This window comes from Giardia intestinalis, chromosome 4, assembly GCF_000002435.2.
Source record: "Giardia intestinalis strain WB C6 chromosome 4, whole genome shotgun sequence".
Classification (NCBI taxonomy): Eukaryota; Fornicata; order Diplomonadida; family Hexamitidae; genus Giardia; species Giardia duodenalis.
In genome coordinates this window covers 1,382,246-1,402,740 of record NC_051859.1, presented here as the reverse complement: position 1 = coordinate 1,402,740, position 20,495 = coordinate 1,382,246, and the positions used below count along the sequence as shown (strand labels likewise).

The 20,495-nt window shown below is 45.2% G+C and overlaps 9 protein-coding genes across 9 annotated transcripts; 5 read left to right on the top strand and 4 right to left on the bottom strand.

The window, feature by feature from the left end:
- Positions 1–16: 16 nt before the first annotated feature.
- Positions 17–385, top strand: GL50803_004046 (uncharacterized protein; the record flags this gene model as incomplete). Its single annotated transcript, XM_001706007.1, has 1 exon — positions 17–385. One exon carries the CDS (start codon positions 17–19, stop codon positions 383–385), a length of 369 nt encoding a protein of 122 aa, XP_001706059.1.
- A 285-nt stretch (positions 386–670) lies between these two features.
- Positions 671–10,924, bottom strand: GL50803_0096732 (uncharacterized protein; the record flags this gene model as incomplete). The annotated part of the gene is made up of 1 exon (XM_001706005.1): positions 671–10,924. The coding sequence occupies one exon, from the start codon at positions 10,922–10,924 to the stop codon at positions 671–673; it is 10,254 nt and encodes a 3,417-aa protein (XP_001706057.1).
- An 83-nt stretch (positions 10,925–11,007) lies between these two features.
- GL50803_0017008 (uncharacterized protein) lies at positions 11,008–16,794 on the bottom strand (the record flags this gene model as incomplete). The annotated part of the gene is made up of 1 exon (XM_001706004.2): positions 11,008–16,794. One exon carries the CDS (start codon positions 16,792–16,794, stop codon positions 11,008–11,010), a length of 5,787 nt encoding a protein of 1,928 aa, XP_001706056.2.
- A 34-nt stretch (positions 16,795–16,828) lies between these two features.
- On the top strand, positions 16,829–17,449 carry GL50803_0015204 (Transmembrane emp24 domain-containing protein; the record flags this gene model as incomplete). Its single annotated transcript, XM_001706003.1, has 1 exon — positions 16,829–17,449. One exon carries the CDS (start codon positions 16,829–16,831, stop codon positions 17,447–17,449), a length of 621 nt encoding a protein of 206 aa, XP_001706055.1.
- A 137-nt stretch (positions 17,450–17,586) lies between these two features.
- GL50803_0015205 (uncharacterized protein) lies at positions 17,587–18,333 on the top strand (the record flags this gene model as incomplete). The annotated part of the gene is made up of 1 exon (XM_001706002.1): positions 17,587–18,333. The coding sequence occupies one exon, from the start codon at positions 17,587–17,589 to the stop codon at positions 18,331–18,333; it is 747 nt and encodes a 248-aa protein (XP_001706054.1).
- Positions 18,334–18,366: 33 nt separating this feature from the next.
- GL50803_0010422 (uncharacterized protein) lies at positions 18,367–19,020 on the bottom strand (the record flags this gene model as incomplete). Its single annotated transcript, XM_001706000.1, has 1 exon — positions 18,367–19,020. One exon carries the CDS (start codon positions 19,018–19,020, stop codon positions 18,367–18,369), a length of 654 nt encoding a protein of 217 aa, XP_001706052.1.
- Positions 19,021–19,138: 118 nt separating this feature from the next.
- On the top strand, positions 19,139–19,582 carry GL50803_0010423 (Activator of Hsp90 ATPase; the record flags this gene model as incomplete). Its single annotated transcript, XM_001705999.2, has 1 exon — positions 19,139–19,582. One exon carries the CDS (start codon positions 19,139–19,141, stop codon positions 19,580–19,582), a length of 444 nt encoding a protein of 147 aa, XP_001706051.2.
- Positions 19,583–19,667: 85 nt separating this feature from the next.
- GL50803_0010425 (uncharacterized protein) lies at positions 19,668–20,174 on the top strand (the record flags this gene model as incomplete). Its single annotated transcript, XM_001705998.1, has 1 exon — positions 19,668–20,174. One exon carries the CDS (start codon positions 19,668–19,670, stop codon positions 20,172–20,174), a length of 507 nt encoding a protein of 168 aa, XP_001706050.1.
- A 10-nt stretch (positions 20,175–20,184) lies between these two features.
- Positions 20,185–20,439, bottom strand: GL50803_0010427 (putative U2 small nuclear ribonucleoprotein B; the record flags this gene model as incomplete). Its single annotated transcript, XM_001705997.1, has 1 exon — positions 20,185–20,439. One exon carries the CDS (start codon positions 20,437–20,439, stop codon positions 20,185–20,187), a length of 255 nt encoding a protein of 84 aa, XP_001706049.1.
- Positions 20,440–20,495: the final 56 nt, after the last annotated feature.

Below are 20,495 nucleotides of genomic sequence, written 5' to 3'. Positions count from 1 at the left end.
CTTTTTTGTAAATTTTATGTACAGATATGATTTCCCTCAGACTGACGTCCAGCGGTGCGAGCCTATGCTCATCATGCTGAGCGAGGAGGAGGTCGGTCTGCTGTCGAAAAAGGGGGCCCAAGGAAAGCTCACCAACATCAGGCTGGTCATGAATGACAGGGGCTACGCACGGATCGAAGTTAAAGCAGAGACACGGCTGGAGGTAACGGCAGAAGAAGGAACTGTGTCCTCACGAAGCGTATTCCTTAACGCAGAGCCTGTAAAGCAACCGCCAATTCTGGTAGTTTCGCAGCAATCTCCTCCAGGCGGCCAAAAAGCATTTGAGTGCAACACGTGTGTTAAGCGGCTCCACCTCACAGGAGACGCAGGAATGGTGCTGGAGTGAACAGATTTGTTTACTCTATGCGCTGTCCGCGGATCTTTCAGATTTGGTTGTTGGCGGTGGGAAACAAGGTGAAACACTAGAGCGACTCATAGGGCTTGCTTTGGGTGAGATTCTTTATGTGCTGATGAGTACTGAGCTCACTGATACATATCATCTTTGTGTGCTCACAGAAGTATATCTTATTGGAGACCTCGAAGTCAAGCTTCCACGCTTACATTCTAGCAATGCTACGACACACTACACTTATCATGCTCCTTTTAAATTCACTCCATATCTCTTGCCACATTAAGATCCGCCCTCACTTATTACTTGTTTTAGTATCCGTAAGGCCCACGGAGGATCCGCGGGCTTTATCTCTTCGACACATTCCTTTAAGGTTCTCCGTAGCTGAAGATCAACTGTTATCAAGTGTCGAAGGAGTAAGGCAAACATATAGGATATACGATTCGGCTCCCCTAGATGAATCAGGAGCGTATGAAGAACGTGCTTCAGGTGATACTCTCTAACGCTCTGGTGTTGGAGCAGACGCTCAAAGAGCTGAAATACTACCATCTCCCCAGGGGCAGAAAGGGCGCGCTGGCTAGCTAAAATGCAACTCAAGAGCTCACTACAGGCATAGAAGACAAACGAGTATATGAACACCATATCTCTAATCCCGGATTGATCAGCGGCGTTAGCTACAAAGATCGCACACAGCTTTTCTATAAGTGCTGAGGCCTGTTCTCTGTTTAGCTTATTCTTAGTTTCTTGTAGATCGCTCACACTACCCGTCCTCAGAAACTGAGTCCCCTTTGCTGCAAGCTTTCTGAGCTCATTGATTTGGGCCAACGCTCCAGTTTCACGCAACCGAATGACGAAGGAATCGTGTGCTGCAGCGGCTGGGTGAGCATGGCGCTGCATCGTATACTTTACCGGCACGATACTGTGAGAGAACTCCGCAATGACTTGGCTCGGAGAACGAACGGTGGCGAGCCCGGTGTGAAAGCCCGCAAGCGGCGGGGCAAGGCAAATCTCTTTAACATCTCGGACAACATCCAAATCCATTGAGTTAGCAATCTGATAGTGTGTTAATGGTGAGCCTGGCACAGAGAGTATGAAACACCGAAGTGCTTTGTGATTGGACGAAATCCGAGAGGCAAGGTGCATTTTGTAGAAGCTAATAAATGAAGGAAAATCGTGTCTTAAGAGCTCAAGTAACCGCAGTGTACTCTTAACAAAGCAGTTGTTTGCATTGTACACGTCGGTGGTATTGAGTTGGCGCAGGATCTGGGGGGTCAATTGAATAAACTCAAGTGCCTCACAAAGAAGTCGCAGATAGTGCTTCCATGATGGATTCCCCACTTGGACAGTAAAGAACTGGTTGTACACAGGGTTAAGGGACAACGGGATGGCGTTGAGGCTCATAACGGAAAGATCTGATTTCATTTGTAGAAGGTGGTGCTGTGCCGATGAGCTTAGCAGTAACTCTGCGTGTCCGGATGATGTAGACGAGCCGGGTAGGTACTCTATCCCCACGTCAGCGCAGATATTCCATAGTTCCTTAGTCACCTCTGCTGCCGCTGAGGACGCAGCTATTGGACTGCCGACATTGTTGAGGGTTGACGGTATGGTGCTTGCAGCATAATGTATTGCGTACTCTAAGCTAAAGCTGCAGTACGAGAGAGCATCGAGATCTGACATCGAGAGGGCAGCATCGATAAACGATGACTCTGAGATGATTGCAAGGAACAGGTTATTGAACAAAATGCTCTGTTGGGGACTTATATAAAGAAGGTAGTGAGTCAATACATAGATAAAATCGTGTCTGTAAGCGAATACAGGCGAGCTCTTACTAAATAAATTAGCCGACAAAACTGTGAGGATTCTATAGAGTGTAATGCAGGCAGAGTCGACAACGACATCCTGAGACTCTGCCTTGCCACTGTCTGTCCGTAATGTCATGTTTGGTAAAAGGTCAAGACTTCTAAAATTCATAAGCCCCTGCAGCTTGTAAGAGTTTTTATACTTAAAGCTCGTTAAGTAGGAAGTAAACCGCAAAAGCCTCTCAAGGAAATGTGCCAGCACGGCCGACTTGTTGTAGCTGCATGAAAGGTTGTGCTCTGGGCAGGCGTAGATGAGGTAGCAGATGAAGACACCCAGGCCATTGGCCATGTTGCACAGCTTATTTCCCTTGCTGCGCTTCAACAACTTGTGCAGCACCGCATCAATAAGAAGGCTGGAGATTGTATCTCCCATAAAGTATCCCAACGCATTGAAGCGTGCAATGTAATGGCTCATAAGGCTGTACTCGTCCTCTTTGGAAAGTGTGTCAGAAAGCTGAGGGACAACCACTGTAATCAGGTGCGTAAGCATTTTATAGGCCAGCACTGAAAGAGAAAGAGGCGCAGAGTGTTGGGTCAGGTCCATATCTTCCAGGATGGCGTTGTGGAGATGTTCGAGATGCGAAAACTGATCGAGAACCTGTGATTCAATAGTACACTTTTCTGCACCGTCTGAAGAAGGGGTTTTGATAAGCACCCGTAAGAAGTCAGATTGATTGCTAGAAAATCCGTGTGCCGAAAAAGGATTGTACCCTGTCGATATCAATAGTCTATAGAGGTTTAGATAATCGTCCTCTTCTGAGGAACAATCACCTACCATGTCAAAGAGCCGCATCAAGCGCTCTAAGGCTGGTGGTAGTTTGGAGCAGGAGAGCACACCCAAGGCTTGGTCTTCTTGTGCTTGGAGCAAGGAGATGGTCTCAAGCGTGTTGATGTAGGATTCAGCTAAAAAGTGGCAAATCATCGGAAGGCTTGAGGCATTGCAGCAAGAAGGTAGATAGGTGATGGAGCCGGTGAAGCAGAGACCCAAGACTATCTTGGAAATAGCAGAAACAAGGTCGTGGCAACATGTTGCTAAGTACACTCCAGATTCCGAGGTTAGCTTTGTCAGGATTATAGCCAAATAAGCTCTGTTAGAAGATGAGAGTCGTTTCTCGTAGTGTCTATTCAGATAGTTACATATGTATTTAAACGCACCAGAAATGGTTGTATCAAGAATCTTCTCTGGAATTATTCTACACTTAACTAGATTTAGGCCAAAGATAGCTAGCACATCTGCAAACCAAAACCGGGTTGAATCGACAGTCCTACACTGTTCCCCCTTATTGATACCAGCGAGAAACAGCTCCCAAAGCATCGCATGTGCTATGGTGGTTACTAGGCGGAGTTTAACCAGGGTTAGGAGCTTAAGACATAGCTCTGGGATATCTAAATCAAATGCAACGGTCAATAAGATCTTAAATAGTCCCACCGGCAGGGAGCTATTTAAGGAATAAGAAGCAACGTCTGTCGTCAAATTATATGTGCATATATGCTTGAAGAAATTCAGACTCAGAAGCTCTTCGGAATGAGGCTTTTCTATATCTAAAAAGTGTCGCCTGAGCCGAGCCGCAGCATCATTAGTGCTTGTGCAAATTAAATCGATAAACTGTACCTGGCTATAGTAGGAGCGTAGGTCAAAAAAGGGACGATAGCCTTTACCTGCTACCTGCTCTAAAGACGGTGTGGCCACCTTTGCAAAGCTACTCAGGAGAGGGTCTAGAATCTCTGAGTAGCTAATATCCTTAAACACCAAGGACTGAAGATCAGATTTAGAGGAGATGACCGTACTCATTTGAAAGGCATTGGCAATATCGAAGGCAGGCTTCCAGTCACCAGATCCTTCAGCTATCCCCATCGATGTATCTAGACTAACATGAGAAATAGCCCATTCTCCGAAGGAAAGAATAAAAGAGACAAACGCTCCCCTCGTCTGCGTCGACATGTTCCGACCATAAAGGCTGGCAGCTGCACGGATGCTATGTAAGGGTATCAAGACAGGATGATCAATCTGTAGAGAATAAATATCTGGCAAGCCGTCCAATGGCATATTCTCCATGCTTTGTGAAATGGATTGCCCGAGCACAAGCAGGCTGCTGTACATACTGAGTTGCATATCTGTTTTAGTAAAGCCCGAGGTACTCCGCGAGCCCCCTTCCAAATGTGGCAGTAATGGAACCTGGTCATTTATAGCCGTAAACATAGAAGCTGCCTGTGAATACGTACTGAGCAAAATCCCATTGATCACGCGAGAGTCGGTCCACTTGAGTGAGGAAAAGTGGGTGCTCATTTTCGCAGCCAAACTGTTTGCCACTACCTGCAAGTGAAGCATTTGATGAGCATCTGGTTTGGCAGAATCAGGAGAGCTCAAAGATATGGGTTTGCTCGATAGTACATTAATTTTATATCCGAAGACAACTGAAAGAATAAGCTCTATATCCTTGTGGCTGAACACCCCCCTCATTAAAGAAGGGGCTTCAACAGGATACAACTGAAAGTAGGAGTATGGAACGGAGAACATGACAGAATCCCCCTTAATAACGTAAGGATACAGGGTGGTGACTCTGTGGCCCATAGAAGGGGCTAAGTCACGTAAAATCGTCATATCACCCTTCAGTCTATGACAGCTATCCAATTGCTCATACATGCTGCATAAGTTTCTCAATAGATCTGAGGACAGGGCCGGTTTGTTAACGGTACTGACTACTGAGGTCGTTGAGAATTTCTGAGTTGATTCACAGCAAAGAGGTGTGCTATTTGTCGTAAAGGCGGTGTCAGCGCGCGGGGCAAGAAATTGCAATGAGAATGTATCTCCTTGTTGGTAAGATAGCTCACTGTACTCGGAGTCCTCTTGATTCTGAGTTGAGGTGTTGCATGCATTCGTAAACTTCATTTGGCGATCTTTCTTAGATGTTAGAATGACCTCGCTAAAATCCCTAATCTGCTTGTGCAAGAGACTCAGCGCATACTCTGCGGCGAGACGGATCAGTCCCTCTATAATTGTGTCTTCGAGTAGCCTTTGTAAGCGCAAATCTTCCTCTCTTGCTGTAGGCACCCAATAGAAGGATTTATGCAGCAGAAGTCGGATCTTTGAGCAAATAATTGTATATGCAGACGCTCGAAAGAGAGAGGTCGCTATATAAGTTGTTGCTACGTATGCAAAATTGGGGTTTGTCTCATCTGAGCTAGCATTCTTTAGCGAAATATTGGACGCTACCGTCGGAAGATGAGAGGACTTTCCAGAAGAAGAGGAAGGCCCTGTCTGCGACTTGATAGATGCCATAGATGGCGTTGACGACCCACGTGAGCATATAGAAAGGGACGACTCCTGGAGCAATGTATATACTAAGTTACGAGCATGGAAACATGCACGTCTCTTTCCCTCAACCAGCTCGGGCATGTTGCAAATAATCTGAACAGCACGCTCAAAAAAGGCGTAAAGAGACGGATTTGCAGTTAGGAAAGAGAGGATGAGAGGAAAAGGCGTCTGCTGAGGATCTTCATTACGCTGTATCTCGCAAAGAACGCCAAGCCGCATTTCTGATCGAAAGATGTGTGGAGGAATGCAATATGCTTGACAGGGAGTATCAGATAGAGGGTTAAAGGACCTTTCTAAGCGTAGCATGTTCAAGCCATTGATGCTGCTTGCCTGGCGCGTCTTTGCAGCGGGGTCAATATACTTGAACGGAGGAGGCTTGAGAGCCAATTCTGTCCTGTCACCGTTGACATGAGAGGTACAGATGAGTTCAGAAGAAGAAAACAGGCCTTGAAGAGACGAATTGTGTGTGATGTTGTGCTGATACAACTTAGTGTGTTCAAGGCACGTGTACGCCTCCTCCTGGAAATCTCCAATTAAAGCCGTAGCAATCTCGAGTTGATAGACAGGATACCTGATTGTCAACCGGTTAATATTACATAGTGTGTCATAGAGCTTTGAGATTATCATGATCACAAGCCCAGAGGTCGCTGGGAGACCGGGGGAATCGAGAGAGTGGCGGAGGAAGCTACGGAAGAAAACCACCAGAAGAATAAAGGTCCCTCTATGGGCGCTAATATCTATGAGCTCTAGAAAGTTAATGTCTTGCTTTAGAGGAGCATATCTTGCTCCAAACACAAGAAATCCCAGCCAGTGCCCCAAGGTTATTGCTCTCTTATATCGCTTGGCCAATAGTGCCACGTGTGCATGCTGCCTCTCAACAGGTGCTAAAGTGCCGACGTTTCTACCCAAGCTTTCACTATGAATACCCGATTCATCCGCTTCCAATATGGAGTCAACCAGATCCCACAACATAACCAACGAATAGTGGAAAAGCATTGTCTTGAGGCTGACTCTCTGTTTCACAGAAGAGGCTTCATACAAATCGACTAACCGACTGGATAAAATGGCTACATTAGCGAGATTGTCTATGAGTGCGTCATTCCTTAGATATAGATTTATATCAGTGATTAGAGAGACAGTCGAAAGAGATGCCTGAGCAGAAAAGGATCCTGAACGATAGCTGACGCCAACGGCGCTTCCATCATTAGAGGACAAAGAGGTGGACACAAGATAATAGGACAGAATCTGCTGAAATACCACGTCCTCCCGAAGACGCGCAACGAGCTCTCCCAGAGAAGTCTGTGAGCCGTTTGACAGAACCCCCAACAAGCTTGTGACAAACTGGGCGTACTTTTGCTTTGCAACAACTACAGACATGGCTGAGATGTCGTCCATGGCTTTAACCAAGGTGGGGGAGATACGGTGCCTGTATCGCGAAAGTAAGCCTGCAAAGCAGTTCTGTGCGGGCAGATGCGGCACAGATTTGTCCTGCTCCCTATGAATGGATAGATTTTGGGAAGCAGAAGAATAAAGCACCTGAGGAGCATGACCCTGTGTGGTCGGTGCATTGAGAGATGTTCCAGACATGAATGTCTGGTACACTTTGGTCAGATCATAATCCGCAGCCTTTTTATCACCGAAGAGCCGATCGATGATCACGTCAATGGGGGTCTCCTCAATTATACCAAAGCGCTCGGATTCTATCTTCTCGCAATACTTCTGCTTTTCGGCCGAAAGCGGTACATATCTCTTTGCAGACAATTCGGTGAAATACCTAGTGTTATAAATATGTGAAAAGGTAGCTGTCCATCGTTTTGGCGAACGCACAGAGTCCTTTTCCACCGCATCAACCTCTTTGTAGAAGCAGCATAACAGTTCCATGCCTACTTCATTAAAAAAGGGGACGGTGGAGTTAAGATGCTTGAGTAACAGTGTGCACAAGCGCGGAACAAAGACATCAGACAGGACCCCAGAGCCCATCAGCAGACCACCGAGCGCTGCCAGAGATAATTCTGCCCGAAGAAGGGGAGTTTCCTGCATAACACCCAGCTCGTCCCGACTAGCGTTTGTAGCTAGCATGGCATCATGTTCACCTATGCCGAGAAGTTCCGCACATCGTACCGGCGTATCGAGTAGCTCAATAATCGTGTGCATAAGCGTACAATACGACATCTGATAGGCCAATGTGGAACAGGAGTTTTTCTGCCTAGTAGCAGCCATCGTTACCATCTCGTCAGAGCTTAGCCGTCCTTGTAGATACTTCTGGAGGGTGGTAGTAGCTTCGTTCCAAATGTTCTGCTCGGTGGTGGAGACATCGAAGAAAACGCCCATGGGGCTTTTCTCTATAATCTCTGCTTCGGGAAGGCAATGTTTAATGACCTTTTCAACTAGCCTGAACAAAGATTCCAAATAAGTGTCTTCGGGAAAAGCTAGTTTGAAATATGTTCTGTATGCATAGGAAAATTTGAAGAAAACAAGCTGCATAGACTCTGTTATTGGAGAAGACGATAGCATATACTGCTCAGCTCTAAGTTTGTATTGATTGTACGCCGTAGGCAACACGGCAGTAAGCGCTATGTCCAAGAAGTTCATGTCATGATAAGTCTGCAGGCTATTACCTTGCGCAGTGATCACTAGCGGTTCAGTTAACAAACCCATTAAACGGAGCTTTGCAGCCTGGTCACTGTACTCTTTCTTGGCTAAGATGTCCAAGATTTCCAATAAATTGCCATTCCAACTTATGGTGGCATCAGTAATGTTCTGCCTGCATCTAGACTGATCCCCGGCGTAGGGAAGCAGCACCATGCTACAAAGTTTGACATCCTCTTCAGTAAGGAGCAAGCACATTTCACGCATAGTCTTTCCATCAATGTTCCGTAGCGTCCGCAAGGATTTCTTCAGAATGAAAATTAAGAACTCTTCAGCGAACGTGCGCCCGTACGTCTGCATTGCATTAATTATGAAAAGGGCTGGATTGAGAAACTCGCGCCCGGAAGCAAATGCTGCAGCATCGCAGACAAATTCAAACGACCGCCAGGTGCGTACAATTGGCTCAATGAGACGCAGCTCTTGAATAACATCAATAACCTTCCCCATATTATTTGGGTTCCGTCTCCAAAAAACTTCGCAGGCAAAAAGAACTATGTCTGGGTTTGTTGCAACGATGGCGTCGATATACCCTTGATTTGTCTGCTGCTTTGTTGCCTTGAAGAGATACTTTTGTAAGAGGAATGTGGTACAAACGCGAAGCATCGCTTTTGTGATTAGTTCGTGTGGTTTGGCGAGAAGGTATAGGGGGGCAATAGGCTTCTTGACCTGCTGTTGTTGCCGGTCAGAATCTTGTAGAACAGGCAACATATCCATGTCAGCAAAAGTGAGTGTAACAAGCAACTGATCTGGACAGCGGGAAATTGGATCTGGACCATACTGAGATCGATTGCCATTGAGACCCAAAATGTCGTTAAAAACGGTTCTCACCTGAGGCGCAACCAGTGGATAAATCCGGAAGATTGATTTAACCAAATTGGGAGAAGACCAGATCCACGATTCTGGTCTCGACGCGCGCGAATTATAGGATTGAGAAGATGCCGGAGTAAGGTGCGGATTGCCAGGGTAAGTTAAGTTGATCGGGTTAAAGACATCATAGATATACTCTAGAAGGTCTGGTGTAAATATCCCGCCGCTTTTCTGAGATAGACAAGGATGAAATAAGTTGCTCTGTGGCTTGAATGCGTAGTAAAGCATATCCATAGCAGCTAGAATGGGAAATCCCTTGACAAGATGAATGTTCCCCTTTTCGATGGTAACCCTAGGCGAGCAAATCTGCGAAAAAATAAAGAATACCTTGCAATAAGGGATATACTGTTGCTCAAACTGAGGCGGGAGTTCCTTTCCTTCCTTCAAATATGGGATCACGTCGGTAAGAAGCATCTTATTGAACACTCTAACCAACTGGTTGAAGTAGATAATTGAACCTATGAAGAAATTGGCTTCAAAATAGTATAGGTAGTTTGCACCGCGATCGGTATCTCGAAAGACATAGTCAAATAGGCCGAAAACCGGAGAGTAAGAAGGCTTATCAATTGCTTGGCGTGCTCGCGGGGGAATGTAGACGTTGTTAGAAGCATTGTTACCACAAGAAGGAGAGCCGAATGTACTCGCACAACTTGCACAAAGACATATGTTCGGATTGCTATCGATATAATAGCCAATATAGGCGGTGATAATGGTCTGTGCAAGATACGTATCTATTGTCGTGACTTGTTGCTCTAAAATACTTAGAATGTCTTTCCACTGAACATCCACCTTGCCGTTTCTGAGAACAGAAAAGATGGCATTGATATGATACTGGCTGTATTGCTGCTTAAGCAGTGACTCTTTGTATGCCTGGTCCATCTTCACAGATGAAAGATAGGTCTGGATGAAGTACGCCATATTCAACTGATTGATGTACTTGCAAGGATCACCAGCAACAGAGGATAAAGCCATAATAAGATGTACGAGCTTCACTGTCGTAATTGGCTGACAAATGTTTAATACATATTGAAGGAAGTGACGATCATTGATAGAAATTGGTCCCACATTGAGCACGATGATGGCAATATCCTTGTTATACAAGGCGTTGCTGAATTGTGGAGTACACTGGAGCTGGCGCTGCTGCATTCCCATCGGACTTGACTGAGAATAAGCCGGTGAAATAGCCATCCCCTGCTGAATCTGGTAGTTTGGTCCAACGTAGTAATTAATGGCATGCGTCAGAAGATTATTCAAGTAAGGCGACGGCTGCATTCCACGGCTCATATAGCTCTTCAAAAGCTCTCCGCATTGAATAGAATATGAATCCCTATGACAGTACACAACATAGAACAAATAGGCCAGCACCTCTCCCTGGGAGCGTAAGCTGGTAATAGCTGCGTGGGCCTGCTCGGACGAGGTCTGAGAGCGGAAGTCAGGAATGGAGATTACCATCATCAAATATTCGGTGATGACGCCTATATTTGGGACTTGAGTATCTAAACGAGTTAGGTCCAATATGCGCTGAGCCACAGTCCCTGGAGCAGAGGAATTACTTATAAAGGAATTGCTTATAAAGTAATGGATTGTACGAACGTACTGTTGTAATGCTTCCATGGTCTCCAAGACGAAACGGGAGACTTCAAAAAAGAGTTGTAATGCGGGATAATCGGGATGAACCTGGGGCAAGTTGAGTAGCAGTGAAAGACCAGCTATTACAAAGTAGCTATAGCCTTCTAGCTTTGTGTTTTCATATATGGTTTTGAAACGCTCAACTGCACCCGGCACGTCGGTTAAGTCTTTGAATAGCGACTCCATGGAGAAGTAGAAAGACTGATTGAGTTGCATCGTTTTTATTTTTTGTAGTAGCTTGCTCTTTCGGCCACCCCTTCCGTCTGGCTTTGGGCCTCAGCGGCCATTTACTTTATACCTCACTGCGTTTCCTTAGTCTGATCTAACACTATAGAAATAGAGCAACCATCTGAGAAAAGCTTTGATTCCTGGAGACTAGCTGGTTTCAAAATGTCGCCATTCCAGAACAAAAGCTCTAGCGACACACGTGTCAGACTCTTCATGTCACAGATCTTAGCCATTGTCAATATAAACACGTCAACATCGCCTTCTGAAGCGCCCCTAAGTGACAGTGTTCTCAGACGCTTTAGACAGTAAGTGCCATCTGCTTCGGAAAGATGGTCGAGTATTCGTAGTATTATAGCGCTACTAACAGCCTCATGCACTCCACCGTAGTCAAACGTGTGGAGCTGTGAGAAGGACAGAGTCTCCAAATTAGGATAGCAGGCTATAACTGCTAAAAGGTCGAGCAACGATAGGCTACAGCGCCCATAGTTGGCCATCTTTGGATAACGTGCTATGTACTCGTCCATCTCAGTAGTCTCATCGTAGATGGCTGACTGCAGGGTTACATGCCGCAGTCTGGGCATATACACTACATTGTTTCTCCAGATATTATGCAATGGTATTCTCGTCCTGTTCAAATAGACAGTTGTAAGAGTATCGCGTAACAGCAGCATTATATTGCGGAGAGTCATACGATCTGTCTTCAAACTGCCAATGACAGTTAGTTCTTCTAAAACAAATTGCTTGCGAAATTCGTTGGTAGAGCAAAAGGCCATTTCATTTGTAACGGTGTTCAAGAGAATGCAGTTTTCAAGCTGGAGGCACTTGAGATTAGGAAATAGCTGAAGAATAAGAAGAATATCAACCATGTAGCCGTTGCGAAGGAAAAGTTCTGTCATGCTTGGAAAGGATATGATTGTTCTAGAAAAGGATGCTGGTACCATAAAGCCCATTGTCGCTTCAACTGAGGAGTTTTGGGCCCCATCTAAGGCTGGTGCACCTCCGTCGCTCTTTGCACGAGGTCTCTGCTCAAGGCCGTCGTCTGTTGTGTCCCTAACGGAAAGAGCGTCCCGGAAGTCAGATGTTGGAGTGGGCAGTGATCCTATCTCTAACGATCTCAGGTTTTTAAACCTAGTAGCCATTAATATTATATCATCTACCGACAAATGGATTGACGGCATATGTATCCTTGTAATGCATCTAGAAAGAGTCGAAATAAGCAGAATGTTGCAAAATAAGGTATTGTTCTTGGTCTGGCTGAATCCATCGAAGGAATCCCCGACCTTTTGCACATGCTCCTTCTTGTCCTGCTCTAGCATGTCATGTGTTATTATTTGTCCTATTATTTGATCGACACAAGGGTTTATCCTCATGTCGAAGTAGAGCATCTTATCTGGCTCGGCAACTAAATTTTTATTAAATGGTAGACTATATACATCATGAACTTCGTGTAAATCGATAAGCTGTATGTCTTTACGGAATATGTCCAAAAGCTGCGACGTATTTTGCTGCTCCGATACTTTTCTATTTTCTTTGCTTTGATCCAAGTTGCCAGTTGAAGAAGATGCTGATGGATTTGTTTTTGTATTGCTTGATTCCTGAATCAGATCTGGATTAGAGCTGTCAATGAGAGTCGGATTCTTAGCTTGGGTTTTAGCGGCTTTCGGTGACACACCCGCTGTTTTATTGTAATTTCTTATGACGGCCAACAGGCTCGAAAGCTTACTGGCCCCTATTGACTGCTCATTTCTAGATCCGCTAGAATTCTTTTTAGAGGGCTTAGTGCTTTCGCTTTCAGGTATCGACTTGATTTTCTCGTTTGCTTGCTTATCTGAGATAGCTGGTGCCGTTATGCTTTGTGAAGAACCGGATAATGAGGTCAAGCTTAGACCTGCAATTGCCTTCTCGCCTTGGGCATCCACTCCTCGCTCCTTTGTACTGACAGAGGCGTTAGCAACAACGGTCATGGACGCCCGCAGCTTATTGCTCGTAAGAATAATCTTCTCTACATATCCCGTATTAGCCGTTTTCGTCTGATAAAATGGCTTTCCCGAGATATTGGTGTTAAAGAAAGGCTCAATAGCAGCGAGCTGTGAGTTCATCTTGGCTTGAAAGAGCTCATTCTGCATATCTCTGATGGTGAACTTGCAATCGTCGTATATTGGTGATAACATATGGTAGTTGGACCATAAATATGCTGTCTTCAGCTGCTTTGGTCCCTTTAACCTTATACCTTGATGAAGCCACTTGATGATAGGTTGGAAGCTGGCCTCATCTGTGCTGCCATCTAGCACCCCCGCACTGCGGGCCATGTCCATATATGTTTTCTCGTACCGCTGACACATAAATGCAGCATTTTTCCAGGCAGTTTGTTGGTAGAAGCCCCCTGCTATTATCTTATCTTCTTCAGTCCACTCCATGCACTTGCCAATGTATGACCAAGCATCGTCGTGACTGGTAAAACACTTTGTATTATGGACTCGTTCCGAAATCAGCGCGTTGCGGGTTGATTGTTCAAATTCGTGAAGATGTACTATAGGAGTGGAAATGGCTCTAAGGTGTGATACTAGTAGTTGTGGCATTACCTCCTCAGCATCATCTAGGTCCTCTTCACTGTCTTGAGGAATGCACATATTCTGCAACAAGGAATTGATATTCCTAGTCACAGAGAATGTAGAAGTATTGGTTAGTCCTGGATTATGAGGTATTATCATGGACGTTTCTCGAGAAGTTAGATCTGTTGTCGAGGCATATGGCTTAAAACCCTCGTCTATCTGGCCTTCTGTAGTTTGCTGCTCTTGAGCATTCTGAGTATTTCCTGGTATCAGTTTTGCGGTAGCATTACTCTCGAGGTCCTCAGGCAAAGAGCCACCGAAAAGGCTCAAGGTCTGACTAAGACTAGAGAGCTTATTTTTCTTCGCAGAAACGCCTGTTACCATCGTCACATATTTCTCAAAGCTGGAGTCTGAAGCGTTGGTAGTTTTTGATAGATTTATCTGCAAGGGCTGATATGGTTGCTCCAAGCTCAGTGAATTAACAGGAGGTGACGGAGCTGTGTTTGCGTGAGGCGATTCCTTGGCAGTTGCTATCAGCAGCGGGTTGTTTGGAATGCCATCAAGTAAGTTCTTTCCTAGGTTGTTCAGAGGCTCTTCTTCAGTCTGTAATGGAATAGTACAGGTCTTTTTGTAGCTAGGCAATGAAGCACTACAGGAAAAATTAGTATCTAGGTTAGCTGGAGGTAACGAGCTGGCTTTCTCGTCTGAACTGGCATCCAAATGAGTACCTGACTGCACTGATCTGACAGAGGCAGTATCAGAATTATTTAGTGATGCGTCTGTACGTGTACTAGAAGTAGTAAATACTCCGTAGCCACTGTAATCATTCATTGAACTATATACGCGCATGTGCATCCTCGCTCTTCGAGCACACGATTCAGGCCTGAGCGGCGAGAGCTGGCTACTTTCATTACTCCGTTGCTTATGGGCAGTTGCGTCTTGGCATTTCGTGAAAAATCTTACAGATGTACCGGAACACTTTCCTACGGAGTTTGGACGTTGTGAGCACTTTCCTCCGTGTCTATCCCCATCCTTATTAGAGGTTCTGTGACCTAGTGCAGGATCATTGAAGTAATATGGTGGTTGTAACTGCTTGCTAAGAAAGGGGAGCTCCTTCTTCTGAGAGGAAAGCTGGCCAACAAACGGGTATCTTTTATGAATAGGATCATCTGCATGCCACGGACTCTGGGTGTGAGACAACATCCGTTCTTGAGGATTCAAAAACGGATAGAAGTTCCATGTTATTTGATGAGAATTGTTAGACAGATGAGGTAGAGCGCCGGAGTATACATTCTTGTTGGAAACAATGTTTCGAGGATGATGAAAGCTGACCAGGTCCAAATCTTGCTCTCTATCTAGTTCTTGATTTGTACCAGAGTTGTCAGAGTCATCTGATGGAGACCTGCTGTAAGGCTCATCGTTCACTAGAACATATGATCTGGTGCTATCTTGGTCACTATTGTAAATATCATTGTAAGTACTTTGAATACCATTTGTAGCTGATGATAGTCTACTTCTATTTCTGGCAAGATGGCTATCATAGTATTTCCTGGGATATCCATCTATAGTGAGGCTGGGGTTGTGGAGCATTGCACTCATTGAGTATACAGAAGATTGAAAACTGAATGTAGAATCAGGGATGTTGTCGACATATGTTGTAGTAGAAATTGAAGAGTAGGGTGCAGAGTACGTTACCAGATGAGGCTGAGACTCAGAGTATCTAATTTGAAAACTAGGTAGAGAGCTGTCTGCAACGTTATGCTTGAAGAGAGAAGGCGGTATAGTGTCCTCCGAAGAAAGGTCAGCATCATTTCGATAATCTGTTTTAATCTGCGCGAGAGCGTCAGTAACAATGCAGGGAAGATAGCTCTTTAGAGAGGTGGATTTTAAATCATCCTTAGACATATCGTTCTGTTCAAATATTACTGAGGATGTCAGCTCAGGCGTAGACATGCTATCAGTTGTCATCCGAGCATCTTGACAGCATGTCTTAATTGTTGACGAGAAGGGCGGACGCTTAACAATGTCTGTGTTAGAGCTTAGACCAGAATACATAGACGACTGACCAGATGATAGTGACGCTGTTGTTGTTGTTGGGGTAACGAGCTTGATTCCACTCAAATCAGCATCCGGTGGCACATCATTTTGCTGTAGTAACTTAGGCTTAGAACGATTTTTATCTGCAGGCAAAGCTGCTGGGCACTTGCTGCGTTCTCGTTCTTCCTCCTCTTCCTGCTTCTTATCTGTAGTACATGCAAGAGATAGAACGCTATGACACGTGAAGTTTTCTTTGAGAATGTCTAGGAAGCGAGTTTCTTTAATAAAGTGACGCGATATAAAGACAGAATTGCTGATAGACAACTTGATCAAGTGGGGACTGCACGCAGTAACAAGGGTAACGATGTCGAGAGGGACCTGGGATGCAGTGCTTATCATAATGCTTTTCAGGTTGGTGACAGTCTTGTACGGATTCAGTCTGTACTTTTTCCGGAAGGTTTGTTTGTATTGACTGTCTTGTTCATCGCATAAAGTACCATCTTTCCGCTCTAAATCCGAACAAATTGTCACTAAGGAAAAGCCATCGTCTTGGGGAGGGTCCAGAGAAATAGCATAGATCTCAAGAATCTCTATTGTTGGATTACTCTTTAGGATAGCAAGAATCTCAACAGGATATAAGTTCGCCTTATGAACAATAAAGTGTCTTAAGTTTCTAAGGCTTGGCATGTTAATTAGTCTAAAGTTGGGCTCGCTTGGTCCGTAGAGGGTAAGGTCTTGAATCGCAGTAAAGTTCTTGAAGGCGGTAGGAATTCTTGTTTCAAACTTGCAATCATAAACCAGCCTTCTGATTTTTGCTGCATGCACAGGAGGAAAGACACTTAGCGGCGAACAGTATTTGGAATCTCCTGTAGTGTAGATAGTAATGCTGAGGTCTGTTAACGCCAGAAAGCTCTTCTCCGATTCCGTCTCATCCTTTCCTTTAATCAGCGAAGTACTTATAAAGTTAACGAAGATGTCGCAGCGTTGAAAGGTGAACGAAAGAGACTTGAGATCAACCCAATATCGATAAAATAAGACCCCAATGGGGCGAGCAGGAGCCGAGTAGAGGCTTATTATCGATGCCTGCTGAACCTTTCTGTATTTTATCAAGACCTTATTCAGCCCCGGATAATGCAGATCAACATTGTTGAGTGCCGTAACTTGATAACCGGCCTCGTATGTTCTTTGTGACAAGCCCTGGAACCTAAAGAGGAGCTTCAGGTCCAGCTGGGAAGCCACCCGAGCAAGAAACTGATCACTGAATCGCATCACTTTATTCGTAGTCTGAAAAAAAATCTTAGCAATGATTTTAACCATATTTGCAGTTATAAGTTCGGTGCTTTGCGACGAACTCAGCTTCTTTTTGAAGCCGAAGAAGCGGTTCTGCATGCACGAGAACTTGGCTGCTGGTGATGAAGTCTCTGGGCGAGTTGCCATCAATCCGTCAGCCCTTTACCAGGTACGGTTTTCAATCAACACCCCCAGCATCAAGGCTCCTATATACTCAAGCATCACTGACAGCGAAGCCTATGCTATCTCTGTCACAAAGCCAGGGACGTACCATTTTTGTTTTGAGGTAATCTTAAAGGAAGCTCCTGAGACCAATACTACTGGTGCACAACCGCGAGCTGCAAGTATAAAGGAGACGGTAGCAACTTGCGACTTTGGAATAGATGTGGCTAGAGCGTCTAGCTCTGCGTCGGTTGATCGATACACGGTAACTGTGGATCAAGCACACAAACTTATGTCCAATGTTCAGGCTGACCAGAGGTATTCTAAGTATAGAGAAAATAGGCTTATCGGCGGCCTCAAATCTGTTTCCCGTCGCTTATGGATATTTGTCATCATCGAAATTGCCCTCGTCGTCTTGGCTAGCGGTGTACAAATGGGAATAATTACCACCATGCACAAACGAAATAGATAAGCCTAGCTTGACTCAAACCAGATTGGGTTGCTTACTTTTTATTTTCTACAATCCTCTTTCCCTGCGTATTGGTTCGCAATCTCTCTGGTAAACCATTGGTAATCCTTCCCTGTAACATTTCACGTCAGGATTTTAAAATGCAAACACAGGCCATTTCTTTTCTGATGCCCCTCACTGCGTTACAAACTAGTATAGGGCTCCGCTTTGTTACAGCCAGAGGCTTTCCTGGGGATCAAAGGCGCCTTCTGCTAATTCAGCATCTGCCTGGAAGTCAATCTGGAGTAATCTCAGCAAGCCGGGTCCATTTCAAGGATATTCCAGAGTACATCAATCTGCCTTTAGCGTATCAAGGGATCAAGACAAAGATTTATTCCACTACTGAGTTTCCCTATTCAATCTATGTGGCAAGGAGTCCTTATGGAAACCCTCGGGTCACAGTAGAAATGAGGTTCCATTTTCAGGATTGCTATTGTGGGGAGCCGGCGCCAAATTGGTTAGACAATGAACATTTGGAGACCGTTGATGTACCCGCAGATTGCTTGAGAAAGCGACAAAGAGACGAACTTACACTCAAAATCCCCCACGACTGGATCTGCGGAGCCGAATCAAATGTGTCATGCACTACAGTAGAGATAATCTATAACAAAGAATCCAACATCATTCGCCAGTTTATTCAGCGACATTTAATCACCCAACTCAAGACAAGTCTCAAAGATCAGTTTGCGCAGATTTTGTTAACATTCGATCAATGGGACAAGCTTACCCTGGGTGAGTTACGAAGTTGCGAAGAGTCTGCTGTCCAGATCAAGCAATGCATGTATGGCACAAAAAAGCAGCGGTCAAGGTCCAAAGCCCAATCTAAGTCCCAATCTACAAACATATAAAGATCGTTTCCTTCTTCACGCCTTCAAGCAGAGTTATTTGCGAATTATGGTCGTCCCACGAGGAAGCTGTTCAGTAACCCTGAATGTCCCCAATGTTGTCATGGCCTGGTTAGTTTTAACAACGCCCAGGGTTCCATTGTTGCAAAGGTCTGCTTGCACCCACTTCTTAAGCTTCATACCCCCTCTGAAATTGGTTGTTGTAAAGGTTCCAATGCCGAAATCTATAGAGCCATCTACCCCGGAAAGGATATTACTTTGTAGAGTCTTCAATAAGAGGTCCCACGCTTCCTTGCAATCTGCAGGGGTGAGGCCTGCCTTTCCGGCCACAGTTGTCCAGTTTATACGATGCATCGGACCCTTTGTTTCAAAGAGGCTACCCATGTTGAGATTGAGCGTGTCTGCGTTCTGATCTTTGGGACACTGCAACCCCGATCGGGTGAGAAAATGTGAAAGAAATACGAAGCGGGGGATTCTGGCTGGGCGGTCTGTTCTAGCGTCGTGGATGTTATCAAAGAAAAAGGCACCAAGGCTAGGAATGAACATCCCTATGCCCTTCTCATAGTGCTCCAAAAAGTAGTTCCTCATCGCATTGAATGTGTCCATGAACACGCCGAAGGCATGCTGGCGGTTTTCGACCCCGGGGGCCATCATTGTCTCATGCACGATACTCTTCGTTGTAAAAGGCATTGGTTGGAATTTAGGTCCCGGGCTTAGGAATTTAGATCTTGGAACTTTTCAGCATTCCATATTTTAATTTATTTGGCACAACATTAGATGGATGCTAAGATCAATTAAAGGAAAATTGATGGCTAGTCCTAGTGCTCACAACATCAACGGGTGGCATTGGTCTGAGAAGGATTTTACTGATTGGGCTATTACAGAGATAAAGAAGCGACTCACGTTCCAGCACACGTTGAGTGGGACAGAAGTCATTGATGTGTCTGTTACGGAGGCGAAAGGTGAGGCCTTCAAGAATGTGCGCAAGGGGAAGCTGAGATCTTCCTATGACTTCAAGATTAAGATGAATGTGACCTACAAGGCTGCAGACAAAGATCCCCTGGAGGGAACTGCTGTCCTCGAGCCGTTTTGTGACACGGAGCCAGAAGATTGGGAGTTCACCTTCAAAGTAACAGATCCAGCCAAATACGCACCTGACCTTGTCGGGGAAGCTAAGAAGGCTATTACAAGTGCTCCCTTCTTGGAGCGTATGAAAGAGTGGTGCAAAGTGTACGAGGAGATTGTGGAGTAAGGCACTGTAAGTTGCTGTACAGTGATCAGTTGGTAAGGAGAAGTAAACAGGTGCCCTTCGCTGTAGATGCGTCTAGGGGTGGAAAATGCAGATTCACACTGCAAAGTGGACGATAGAGAGGATTGAGCACCAGGAGCTGATCACAGTAGCTAGACTAGATAACCTCCTAAGTAGCAATGCGCTGTTCATATTGGCATACTTCGGACTAACTAATAACTTCCTGCAGAATGAGTTGACTGGGTATATTAAATATAGCATTCCTATAGCGTTAATTGTCATCATCGGTGTCTCTCTATTCAACGCCGTCGTCATATCCATCACAACATACTTCACCAGGAAAAGAACCAATCAGTGTTTGCGCAGGCTTGAGATTCCGACGCCTCCAGAGCCCTTAACGATATTCTTGGCAACCATGTCCATCCGTTCAGTCGTCATTCCCATCTGTCTAGGCCTTATCTGGGACTTTATCTTGCTAGATTTCCATGGCGGGAAGGTATATTATATTATTACCTTCACAATGATCACATATGGTGCAGCCGGACTGCTTGGCGTAGCATATGCAGCAGCAATACTCAAAAGCAACGAAACATAATCCGGTAATGCTAGACTATTTGTGCATTGAGAGAGGCTGACAAGAACGAAGTGCCATGGAGCCGTGCGGCACAGGCCACGGCGTCTGGAAAGCAAAGAAAGACGACAAATGCCTTGCCACGAAGAGCTTTACGGTTCGACGAGACACGGAGAACAGGGCCAAAACTACTGCACGCGACAAACAGGGCCTCCCGAATTTGCTGACTAGTTAAGCGATCGTCAATCTCGGAAAAAAGTATGGTGCCATTCCTCTCTAGCATGTTCATCTATCTTCATCTGTTCGACACCTCTCCAAGAATTGTAAACAAATTTAAATTCACTT